General features: G+C 39.6%; 1 protein-coding gene across 1 annotated transcript in view; it reads right to left on the bottom strand.

The window, feature by feature from the left end:
• The window catches only part of COL28A1 (collagen type XXVIII alpha 1 chain), a 158323-nt gene that overhangs the window by 130622 nt on the left and 14598 nt on the right, over positions 1 to 13103 (bottom strand). Inside the window, exons 6-9 of the mRNA XM_032305402.1 lie at positions 11806 to 11859; positions 9944 to 9985; positions 5346 to 5372; positions 1199 to 1243 (exon numbers count right to left, since the gene is read on the bottom strand). Of these exons, the coding sequence (XP_032161293.1) occupies positions 1199 to 1243; positions 5346 to 5372; positions 9944 to 9985; positions 11806 to 11859 (168 nt within the window). The remainder of the gene's footprint in view (positions 1 to 1198; positions 1244 to 5345; positions 5373 to 9943; positions 9986 to 11805; positions 11860 to 13103) is intronic.

The raw sequence follows: 13103 nt of genomic DNA, 5'->3' as shown, positions 1-13103 counted from the left end.
ACATCTCTGACATTAAGATGTGTCTTACCATCAATTCCATCTTCTGTTTATAATTGACAGCACTTTTTCTTTCTTTTTGGCACAGAAAATAATAGGACATTTAACAGTCCCTGACATCTTAGCCAACGAAATATGATATTAACTCTTTTTCAGCCATTTTCATTTCAAATAGTTTTCATGGTTACTGTTTCACTCTCATTTTTGTTCTTCTGTGTCCCTCCTTTTATACTTTCAAGTCCACGTCTGTCTCCCATTTTCAATTATCCTCTGGGCAGAATCTATTCATTACTACAGTTTCATTTTGCCCAGAGATAATTACCAAGGCTACATTTTTCAGATCCATCTGGCCTTTAACTCCATAGTACTTTAAAAGCTTTCACAAAGTCTCAGGCTATTTAAAATGGTTAGTTACATAGGCCGGTGTCATTATCTTATTCTCTGCTTTTCACCTTTTGCCCATTTTTCCCCCTTGTCTCTCTCCCGTAATTAAGTTACAGATATTGAAAGAGTTGAGTGTCTTGGTAGCATGCTGTTCATAGTTCTTAACTATAATGAATTTTTTTTTACTCTGTACATTTTTGGATCCTTTGTCATTACATTTCAAAGTGCTCTCTGTATATTTCTGGTCCATTAAGGAACTGCTTACCATATTTAATGTCGTCTCCAGTTTAAATACTTTATTCATATTCATTTTTTAGCGAAAGGTAAATACCATTCCAATTGCTTGTGGCTTGCTGCAATTTCAAAATTTCAAACCCCGGCCTTACCTAATTCTGCCACATTATTTATAATTATTTCATTAACTTATCCCATAGAGTTCTTCTCTCTATTTTGGAAAGTGCTTGCTGTCGGTGTTTACATCTGAAAAACAATTCCACTTCAACCAGATTGGAGCTTGGGTTGACTTTGCAGGTTAAATTATTCTTTTCCCCATAACGTTGTGTGGGTCTGGCCTTAAAGGTTAGGGGGCCACAAGGCAAGGTCTTAAAGATCCCTAAGAAAGGCATGTGGGGGCTCCATTAGCTAACGTTAGGTATGGCTTTGTTTTCTGCTTCACGTTTTACAGATTTGAAAATGGAACCAATGACTTTGCAACTCCAGTAGTGAGAGCAAGGCAATGAATCCCAGGAATTTCCTCTTAAGGAAACTCAGACCCAAAGGGATCAAGTTGTTAGTATTTTAAAAACTTGTTCCTTACTTTGTCGCCTTTTATTCCTGGTTTGCCACATTGTCCACTTTCTCCCTGAAATAAATAAATAAATTAATTAAATAAATGAATAAATGAAATAAATAAGAGGACATTTGCAGTCATTCAGGGTTAGGATTTTAAAAAAAGATTTCTTGTGACATAAGCACGTTGCTGGGTCATACGCATGTTTATCCTCAATTATGGGTTGTTTGGGCATTGCCCTCTGAAAAGTTTTACCCAGGAGTCATCCTTAACTCAACAGAATCAAATCCATGACACCACCTAGTGAGGCTTAACGTCGTGGAGTGGTGGATGAAATTAAAAGGACAGAGACTAAGGTTTACTGAGCATCTAACATATGCTCTTTGCGTGTGTGATTTAATTGAGTCCATATCACAGCTCAGTGAGATCAGTTCACACTTTTGTTTTGGAGATGAGAAAATTTAGGCTCAACAAGATGACTTCCCTCTATCAAGTAGCTCAGACTCACAGTCCCTGTTTTTTTTCCACAACATGATACCCCATCCTGAGTACCAACTTTGATCAGTTAGTAGTAAGAGCAAGGTCCTGAGACCATGCCACGGGTTGGTGAGAAAAGGAGCCATGAGGAATTAACAAGAGGGGACAGGCAGTGCGGCCAGCACACTGTTACTTCCCACCATCTCACTCTCCAGTCCTGCCTTTCCTGGAATAGCGATGGAAAAAAGAACTAACATTTAAATTATGTTTTGTGGTTTATGATCAATGTTATTTTGCAGACCTTATCTCGGTTAAGCTGCCATTAACTGTCTGACATAGCTATTATTAGCCCACGTTTATAGACTGAGAATTTGTGATTCCAAAGGTTAAGTAACTTGCTCATGTAGAATGAGAATTGGGACCTCTGAATACCAATCCATTGTATCAGACTTCTAAGACTTGGAGTAATTAGAACTAAAAGGTATAAAAGGCAATTAGAAAAACAACTAAAGATAGAATGTTCAACTGCTTTCATATTTTTTTTTCTGAACCTCAAAGCAATTCCTTTTAAAATCTTCTTTTATCTGAGCATAACTGACACACAGGGTTACACTGGTTTCAGGTGTACATCACGGTGATTCAACTTCTCTATATAGGACACGGTGCTCACCCCCATGTAGTGACTATCTGTAACCATACGACACTATTACAATAGCACTGACCCTGTTGCCTAAAAGCAATACATATCTTTAAGCTCTGGCAACTCAGCTGGAGAGGTTAGATGAGTTACTTACATGTACATGCCAGCCAGTGACTCCTAGTCTAGTGCCCTCACTACTGTCTTTCTGCTGCTGCTGTAGAATCCACAAGCCGTAAGCCACGCTACGCAAAGTGCCACCACACCGTGACATAAGAAGCTTGGGCTCAGTGAACATCAGTGCCCTGCCTCCATTAAAGGATTCACATGGTGAAAAATGCATGTCAGGTGAACAGTGTATTTAGTGATACAGTGGATTTCTATTCTGATGCAAGCTTTATCTCATCACAAAATACCAGCAAGCAGTTCACAGACCGACAACATGCGGGCAGACCACATTTGGAATAGTACTGCTCTAAAGAAGGGAAATAGCAATTGTAACCACCAACCAGGGGTCCGAAGTCCAAAGCCTTTACATTACTGCTAATCCCCATAACAGATTATTTTAGATGAGAGAGAGAGAGAGGCAAAGGATATTCAGAGAGATTAAATAGCTTGCCCATGACCACAGGCTTGAGTCTGTTAGATTCCCAGGTCCGTGTTCATCAACCACCCTGCCGTGGTCTGCAAGTTACTTTCCACTAGCCTAGGGTACGACATGGGGTGTTGCTGGCATCAGGAGCAGGAAAGAAGGAGGTGCAATTCCTCGATCCAGCTATGCCTCTGTTCAAAAGCAATCTGCTCTCTCGGCACATCTAACTGAGTCAATCTGACCCAGGAAAACCTGAGCTTTCACTTAGAACAAGTTGAACATTTATTTCTGAATGCAAATGGAAAATCACCCTTAAAGAATCTGTTAGAAAGCAATTAATTTAATAATGTTGGATGGGAATAAAATGAGTCAAGCACCAAAATATAAAACAGAAAAGTACCATAAATACACTCAAAATTCTTTTGGCCTGGATTCACATTCCATTTGTCCAGACAGATTTGTTAGCTATAGGGTCCTGAGGACCAGCATTTGTTTTGGGGGCAGACTTCCATCAATGAAAATATTGTACTCATGTTATTTGCCTCTGCAAAGGCGTTTTCTTTTTTGGTGGGCTCAGTAATCCCTGTGGAATGGCCACAATTACACAGTTTCAGAGAGCAAGTGCTTCAGAAAGCTATGAACAGATTAGCTCTGTTTCCAGCCTCCGATTTCTGATGCTGCTTTTCCTGGTCAAATTCTGGTTTGAATGTCAATGGTTCAGGGTCACTTTACTCTGACAGCTTGTATTATCCAAATGAGAACTCCACCAGTGATTCTGTAATTTCCCAGAAGGCTAAACAAGTTTTTTCATATATACAAATATACATGAATGTGTGTGTGTGTGTGTGTGTGTGTGTGTGTGTGTGTGTGATATATATATAGTGTTTGTGGGTAGCTCACATTATAAATCAAGATGGGAGGACCTGGATAATTTTCTCCAACTGTATATAGGACAATTTTATGGTCCTGAAACATTCTTGACTCTCCTTTATTAACATTTGTTCCCTGCCTCTTCGTAATAGTACCTTACATTTATAGACCAGAAAAGAGTTTTATAATACATTGTTGCATCCATAATTCCATTTGATTCTCCAACCACCTTGTAAACTAAGGAAGCCTACATTAATCCAGTTCTATGTAGATGAAGGAACAGGCACTTAACCTGCCCAATGACTGGGGATGTATTTATTTGCCTGCATGTAGACCCCCCTCTAATATATGCAGGGCCCAGGGCAAGAGTGCAAGGAGAGGCCTACATACTCTGTATCAAAACTGTTGAAAGCTATATATGAAGCTAGTAAACGACTAATGTTCTAACTTCCCTTTCAACAAATATACCTTCAAAAGGAATACAAAATGAAAGAGTTTTGATATTCTTCAGAGGTCCATGTGCAAGTAGAGTCCCATGTCCACAGCCTACAGCCCTGCTCCCGCTTGACACCACCCCACTTCTGGTTCTCTCCACCACAGGTGGAACCGATGCACACGAAGGTGCCCCAGGCAGCAGTACGACAAAGCTCCCACCAGGGCCCCCTCCAGCCTCAACAAACAACCTGCATTTTGTTTCCCCTCAGGCCCAGAAAAAAGATGGACAGAGGAAAGAAGTTTGTATCTACCTTCAAAGCAGGCCCAGGCCATTTTGCAGGGACTTCTGGGGTCTTGGTTACCTAACACGTAGGTTCAAGGGGGCACGAGCCTCTTGCCCTACAACTTCCTGGCTCCAATGGGGGTTGGGCCAGAGGAGACCCAGAGCAAGATCTCTGGCCCAGGTCTGAGGTTGTAGACAGACTGAATGAGAGAGGCACACTCTGCTTTCAGATAGACAATCTGCTAACAGAACAGTAGCATGAACCTATGAAGGAACCATTGAACATACTCAAAGGTTCTGGAGCTCCCCTTCCAGTTTCCAAACTTGTAATTGGCAAAGAATCCTAAAATAACCTATCAGCCCATAACTTTTGTTTGTTTGTCAAATTTACGCCCCTGGCCTACAAGACCCCTACCCAGCTCTACCCAAATGTCTGACTTTATGAAATAAGCAGTTCCTAATTTCTTCACCATGATAAATCTTCTTGATTCTGTGAGAGGGTCCGGTGTCTAGATGTTGTAGGAAGTGAGGCAGCATGAAAGAAACCTAACCATCATGTTGCTGAATCCATGTGTATGTAGAAACTTGGAGTCTGGATATCTGTGTTGCATGCCTGTTACATTGGGGTTCTCATGTTTGCAGAGCTGAAAGAGGCTGGACCCTGATCTCAAGAATCTTAGGGTGCCTTTCACCCCCACAACATGTCCTGTACCTTAAGTTCTACTATTATTTTGTATTAACAGAGTTGAGTACATCTAGGACTTCGGGAATCCAGACTTACAAAAATAAAGGAAAACAACTTTTATTAAGTACATAAATACAGTTAGGTTTCTTTTCCTTTCTGAAATCCTGGTCTCCCTATTGGTTGTTACCCACTTACCTTCTCACCCTTGTACCCAGGAATTCCCTAGTTGAAAAAAGAAAGAGGAAAACATATTAGAAGACATTGTTGGAGGGAGTGTTTGATATTTTTCATTTACAAAGTATAGCAAAGCACATTTTTAAGTCAAGAAAACTAAGACCACATACAGAAATGTTAAGCGATGTTCCTTCTCTTTGAGCTTAGGGAATGTGCACTGACACAAGGGAGAAGAAAAGAACCCACTTTCCCCTTAATTACATTCTATTCTCAGTTCCACATATTTTTTTCAAACCCGGTTCCTTACCCTTGGGCCCACAGCTGAAGGAGAAACTAGACACTGAAACTTGTTGCAGAAGGGACAACCGATAACACGCCTTTCAGAATTGTTGTATTGACTTTTAAACTACGAACCATCCCAGCTGAGAATGTTCCACAGAGGCTGCTGGAGAAATGGGCTTTGAAAATGAGCTAAGATAATGGCCTTTCCAATGTATATAAATATTTATATCCATTATGGTCCTCCTTTCAAATTCGGCCTGGAATATAGAGCATCAACGAAATAAATGGTCCCTTTATCAACGCTAACGAGACAGTGACCTTTAAGTTCCTATATTTTATCTCCCGCTAACTACAGGGCCGGTGCCTCTGCTCCTCTTCTGTGTCACTCCGGGGAATCCCACACAGCCTCCTCCATTGTGTCCCTGCCCAAGAGCCCTCTAAGTAATACGCTACTGAATATTAAGTGAACTGCGAAATTACCAACTTTCAGCGACAGCAAGCCTTTTCCAAATAGGGTTTCATGTTTTTCTCCTACAACAATAGCTTTTAAGTATGAAAATAGAATTGTAAGACATAGTTTAAGTGAGCTGCAGAAACCAACAGGATAAATAAGCTATTATCGCAGTTACACGTGTCAGACTAGAGAATTCTGTTTTGTGTGACTTTTCTTACAAAAGGCAAAAAAGGAAAACCTTGGGGAAGGAAATAACATGTCTCTCCAAATGAGTGGTCACTGAGAAATGGGACATAAAAATAGAACTACAGTCAAAAATATTGTTACACTATAATTTAATTCATCTTGGAAATATTTATTAGCAGAAAGGGTTTGAGTTTTCATCCTGGGCTTAAAATTAAAGGCCACATTATAGACAGCCAAATTGGGGTTCTTTATGAAGATGACTTACATTTGCAGCAACTACGAAATGCTAGACTTCTGGCCTCAGGAACTCCACCCCTGACGGCACACAACTATGCTAAAATCCTGTCATTATTTTATGTTAAAAGAGTTCAGACTGTATGTAGGAAGGAGACAACATAGCTTATGAATAGAAACCTTACTCTTTTTTTCAGGTTTAAAACATTTTAAGTCAATAGAGGCAAGTTTAAAACTTTAAAAAAAGTATAGACTTGGGGTGCCTAGAAACCTTATTTTTTATAGCTCCTCTTCCCCCTGCCCCGTTTTTCTTTCTGAAATCTCTGGTCAATTTACTGTTTGGTGGCTATCAGCTTCCTTCCTTCCTTTCAGGACATCTTAATTATTAGTTTTAAACCATTCAAATTTAAAATGTCCCAAACTGAACTCATCAGTCTGCCAAATTTTCTTCTGACTTTCCTGTTTCTATTAATGGTACCATCGTATTTGAAATCACACAGAATCAAAAGTTTATAATTATCTTTTCTCTCTACCTGCTCCTTGCATTCCTCTAATCCAACCAGTTAAAATTCTCCACCAGCTTTCACTGCATTTAGTTTTAAATCCATCCTACCTACCCCTGTCAGTCAGCAGGGCCCTCCATTACCCACCCCTGCCTATCTCCATAACCTGTCTACCACCACTCTGCCAAGTCCTGGCTTTTTTTCCTTTTCTCCAGGCTGCCAGGCTTATTCCCACTCAAGAATCTTTGTACCTCCTGCTCCCTTGGCCTAGAACACTCTCATGACCTTGTTTTATGTTTCCAGAACACACTCACTGACGAAATCTCATTTGTCCGCACGTTTATTACTCCCCCTGCTAGAAGACTGTATGAAATAGGAACTGTTTTGCTCAATCCTGTATCCCCAGGAGTGAAGCAGAGGGCCGAGCATATTGCACGTGCTCAATAAATGTTTGCTGACTATATGAATCAGAGTCAGTCCCCAAAACCTTTTCATGGTTCTTACAATGGTCTCTTCTTTTCTACTCTATCATCACTGTGCCCAATTCTGTCCAATAGAATGTGAGCCTAGTATGTAATTTAATTCCCTAATAGCCACTTTAAAAAGCAACAATGAACAAGTGGAAACAAATTTTTAACAATATATTTTACTGAGGGACTCCCTGGGTGATTCAGCAGGTTAAGTGTCCCATGCCTGATTTCGGCTCAGGTCATGATCTCAGAGTTGTGAGATTGAGCCCCACGTCCGGCTCTGTGCTGGGCATGGAGCCTGCTTAAGATTCCCTCTTTCCTCTGCCCCTGCCCTTCCCCCAACTCTCACATGCATATGCACTCTCTCTAAAACAACAATAACAACAACAACAACAACAATAATATTTTTTACTGATTCCCATAGGTCTGAAATACATTTTAACATATGACCAGTATAAAAGTTATTACTGAAGTATTTTACATTTTCTTTGGCACTAAGTCATCAAAATTCATTGTGTATTTTACTCCTACAGCACACCCCCATTCAGGCTAGCCGTTCAGTGAGCACATATGGCTAGAGACTTTCACAGTGTCCAGAGCAGCCTTAGCCAGGGTCCCTGTTCTTATACAAACTGTAACAGAAAACCTTCTAAGTGCTCCTTTCTTCTGCTTATTCTCCCTTCAATTTCTGCTTTAGAGTCACGCCAGATTAATCTTCCAAGTACACGGCTCTTGGGTTGTGAGCTTCATCTCATATAAATCGCTCACCTAGCAGAGCATGGAACACCCACTCTGACCTTCAACTGTTTCTGGCAACACTCATCTTCAGGCATCCCCCCTCACCATTTTCCAACACATCGCCTTCCCCCAGGTCGCTGCTCATGGCACTGTCTAGCTGCAATGCCTGTCGCCTTCCATCCTTCTGTTCTGTCCTTGCCTGTCACGATCCTTCTCTCGCCAGGAATCATCCTGTAAAACTTACCCTGGTTTCACTATCCTCTGAGTGCCCATAATAATTTGTGCATGCAATATTTATAATATTTTTACATTCTGCCTCATAGTGTAGCTATTTTTTTAATTAAGGTATACTTGATACACAACGTTACATTCGTTTCAGGTATAAGCATAGTGATTCAATTTCTCTCTACATTATGTTCTGTTCGCCACAAGTGTAGCTATAATCTGTCTCCCCACAGCCCTATTACGATACCATTGACTATAGTCCCTATGCTGTACATTTTTTTCCCTCCAATTTTAACAGATTTTATTATATAATACTATTTTTAGAAGCACATTCAATAGTATTGCCACCAAACTCATCAAAAAAGTTCATGATAGCACATACAAGTTTTCAAAATTCTATTTGTTAACATATAATGTATTATTAGCCCCAGGGGTACAGGTCTGTGAATTGCCAGGTTTACACACTTCACAGCACTCACCACAACACATACCCTCCCCAATGTCCATAACCCCACCACCCTCTCCCTACCTCTCTCCCTCTGGCAGCCCTCAGTTTGTTTTGTGAGATTAAGAGTCTTTTATGGTTTGTATGCTGTACCTTTTTATCCTAGTGACTTACTCATTCCATAACTGGACGCCTATACTTCTTGCTCCCCTTCACCCATTTGCCTACCCCTCCCGCCTCCCTTCTGGCAACCAATATTGTAGCTATTTTAAATATCTTAATCTCTCCCATAATAAACTTTTTGGAAAATATAAGCATTTTGTCTTAATTTTATTTTAATAAATAATGATAATATGCTTCCCATAAGAAATATTTCCTAAATGAATAGCTAACATTTCTGAATGAATTTCCATTGTTCGTAAAGTTGATTAAAAACACCAAGAGATCAGTTTTTAAAACCTCTGGGTCCAACCCCCGGGCTTTTACAAAGGGGACAGCCAGGAGGAACAATGTGACATGGCCTTTTTTTTTTAATTCATAGTACATGCTCCCTACTCTTTGCTGCTTTACTGAAACTGCCCAGAAAAATGCAAAAGAAGAAATTTACTGTGACTATTTCTCAGACAATCTCTAACATCTTCTAATTTTAGGAATAATAAATCAGCTAGAATGATGGCTTTTGGGGGGGGGTCTGTGGATCCAATTTACAGAAGCATAGTTTAGATTATATAATTCTGTGCTCACAGAATTTTTAAATCATTCTTTATTGGAAAAAAACACACACACAAGACACAAAGCAAGATATTTTTCTTATTTGAGTCTCCCACAAATCTCACTTAAGCATCAGAGAACGTCCTGTGGTTGACTACCCGGTCTGTCCTCACTCCTGCTGCGCAGAGCATTCTCTCCCCACATCTCCAGTTCTAAGATCCTATCTGTCTGATTGCCTGTCTGAGCCATCGAGAGCACAGGTACACAGAAATCATTTTTTGCACTCGCGCTACAGGGGTCACAATGATCAATTACAGAATCCTAGCATCTTGGATTACTTCCTTAGGAAGACATTCCAGTTGTATACATACCCCTGGGCCTCTTTCTCCAGGCTCCCCTTTTTGAGCATCACCCTGAGACAAATAAACAAATGAAACTCAGTCATAATTCCACAGCTTGCACAGTGACTGTTCAATAAAATGCATGATTCAGAATTCCCAGATTAACAGGTTAACCCCATGGGGGAAAAAAATCTTTGGCCTTTACCATTGACATTTCACCATGCCATCTAGAGAAGAAAATAGCAGCTCAGATAGCCTTTGCCCTTTGGAACGAAGTTGGATGCATACGACATGATCCAGGTATATTTGCTCAGCTTAGGACAAGTTTTGCATCCCGGTTTAACAACACAGCCATTGTTCTCAAATACAGCCTTGTACCCCCTCAGAGCCAGCCATTTTGGCTTTCCTCCAAGGGGTCTTGGAATGTTTTCCAAAATTTTCTTAAGAGTAATTGCTTGATTTCAGCAAGACTTAGGAAAATATATTATGTGGCCCAAAATTGCAAGCTAAATAAATGAAATGTAAACATAGATTTAAAGCAGGTATTTAACAAAACAAAAAAGAAGACATGATGGCATCAGTTTGGACCTAAACAATGGGTGGGTAGGATTGTGTGTGTTTGTATTGTAAGGACACCCAAGGATGCATCATATTCCTTTTCTTTGACAAGCAAGCAATTGGCTTTCATGCATCTAAAATACTTTCATACATCTAACTTATTCTGTTTTTCATTACCTCCCTAAGCACAGTTTCAGAGGAGAAGCTATTGGGTTAAAATTTGAATATTTGAATACTTCTTATGTAATGTCTAATTGCTTTCCAAAATGTTTGCACCAAGTTACCTTTGCAATGAAGAGCAAACCAGTTTCACCACCTCATTGCTCTCACTGATTATTATTGCTTTCATGTTATTGCTGTTAACTGCTACCAAAAACGGTCATTTTAAAAAAAAAAATCTGAAGCATACACATGCACAAAAAAATCCAAACTATGTGAACTAGAAAACCGCTCTCCTCCCCATGCAAAAAACCACCCAACAATCCTGGACTACAAAGTTTCTAAAGTGTGAATAATTAGTGTTGAAGGGTATCTCATTGTCCTTATCTAAATTTCAGTAATTATCTAGTGAAATTAAGTGTTTTTCTATTTCTTTATTTACTGGTTTTATTTCCTCTCTTGAAAATTGTTTGGGTCCTTTGACCAATTGACTATTACTAGCTTGATATTTTCTCATCCATTTTATAGAGTCTTTATATACTATATAAATTAACCCAATGTTCATTGTATTTGATGCAAATATTTCTGTTTTCCTCTTTATTTTAATTATTATTTTTCATTACATAGAATTCCGCCATAAATTTTCACATAGTTATCTGTCTCCCCTATGATTCTTTTAGTCACTCTTGAACTTGGAAGATCATCATCTGAAATATTATCTGATTTTTTAGAATTAATCTTTTTTTTTTTTATGGGTACACAAAGAAAAGAATTGGGAAAATGCCTGAAGATGGTCTGATAGGTTTCCATAAAATGGATCCATAAAAAACATTAAGTATCATTGTCAATCTGATATGAACTATGTATTAGTAATTCATGGAACATTGTAGCAATCAATTTGAGCCAACACTATTTAAGTACAATTGCAATTTGTTCGGTATTCCTAGGTTTCCTAGACTTATTGACTAAAATGGTCATATATTACTTAGGATTTGCAAGCTAAAACAACCCAATTAGAAAATACAGGAAGTAAGCATCCTGTAATCTTCACAGAAATCATCGTATTTTTGGCATTGACATACACTAAAGTGCTCTTTGTTTTCTTCATTTTTGTTCTTTAAATAAATCTAGAAAGAGATACAGTGGTTTATAAGGAAAACTGTTTGTTCACCTACCGGGTTTCCTTTTGGTCCTCGCTCACCTTTGATACCTGGGTTTCCATGCGTACCCTGAAGGCAAAGGGAAAAAAGATTATACTGAGCTCACATCCTATTGGTTTTTTACACATTGCAATAATTTCTGATCAGCTTCATCCCATAAAAGGAGTGAAGACTGAAACAGACTTAACCTGCCAAGCAGAGAATCAACTGTATTCTCTCCTTTACTACACACCAGGAAGACTGCACTGTCTTGAACAGGTAAATTCTCCAGGTTTGCTCAAAAGAGGATACTGTCTTTGCCTGATATCCAAGGGATCATTTCAAAGATGAGAGAAGAGAGTGTTCCAGTCCTGTACCAGAAAGGTGTTATGTTTTCCAACTCTCAGACCCCAGGAACCTGGCTTTTCTGAGAACTGGTTTTAGGGACACTTAGTAAATGCTAGGTTTTTTGTTTTTGTTTTTGTTTTTTTATTAAAGACTTTTATTTATTTATTTGACAGACAGAGACCACAAGTAGGCAGAGAGGTAGGCAGAGAGAGGGGAAGGGAAGCAGGCTCCCCGCTGAGCAGAGAGCCTGATGCCGGGCTCGATCCCATGACTCTGGGATCATGACCTGAGCTGAAGGCAGAGGCTTCAACCCACTGAGCCACCCAGGTGCCCCAGTAAATGCTAGTTTTATGTCTATTCCAGTTCAAACATAGTATGGTACAGCATAGGGAATAGAGTCAATGGTATTGTAATCGCACTGCTCAGTGACAGAGGGTAGCTCCACTCGGGGGGAACACAGCATAACATATAAACTTGTATAGTCAATATGTTGAACACCTGAAATTAATATAACATTGTGTGTCCACTATATTTCGGTTTAAAAAAAAGATATGGCAAGATGCCTGGGTGGATCAGTTGGTTAAGCAACCGAATCTTGATTTCAGCTGAGGTCATGATTTCCGGGTCCTGGGATTGAGACCCGTGTTGGGTTCCTTATTTGGTAGGGCATTTGCTTGAGATTCTCTCTTTCCCTCAGTCCCTCCCCATGCTTGGGCTCTCCCTCTGTCTCTCTCTAGAATAAATAAATAAAATCTTAAAAATATATATATATATGATACGTTTGGTGTGCCCGGGTGGTTAAGTGTTTGCCTCCGGCTCTGGTCATGATCCTAGGGTCCTGGGATAGAGCCCCACATTTTGCTTCCTGCTAAGCAGGGAGCCTGCTTTCCTTCTCCTGCTACTCCTCTTCCCACTCCTATGCTCTCTCTCTCTCTCTAATAAATATATAAAATCTTTTTTAAAATATATATATATATTACTTTGAA

This window comes from Mustela erminea, chromosome 11 (genome assembly GCF_009829155.1).
Source record: "Mustela erminea isolate mMusErm1 chromosome 11, mMusErm1.Pri, whole genome shotgun sequence".
In the NCBI taxonomy this organism is placed as follows: domain Eukaryota; kingdom Metazoa; phylum Chordata; class Mammalia; order Carnivora; family Mustelidae; genus Mustela; species Mustela erminea.
The sequence above is the reverse complement of the archived record's forward strand: the minus strand, read 5'-3'. Positions and strand labels throughout refer to the sequence as shown.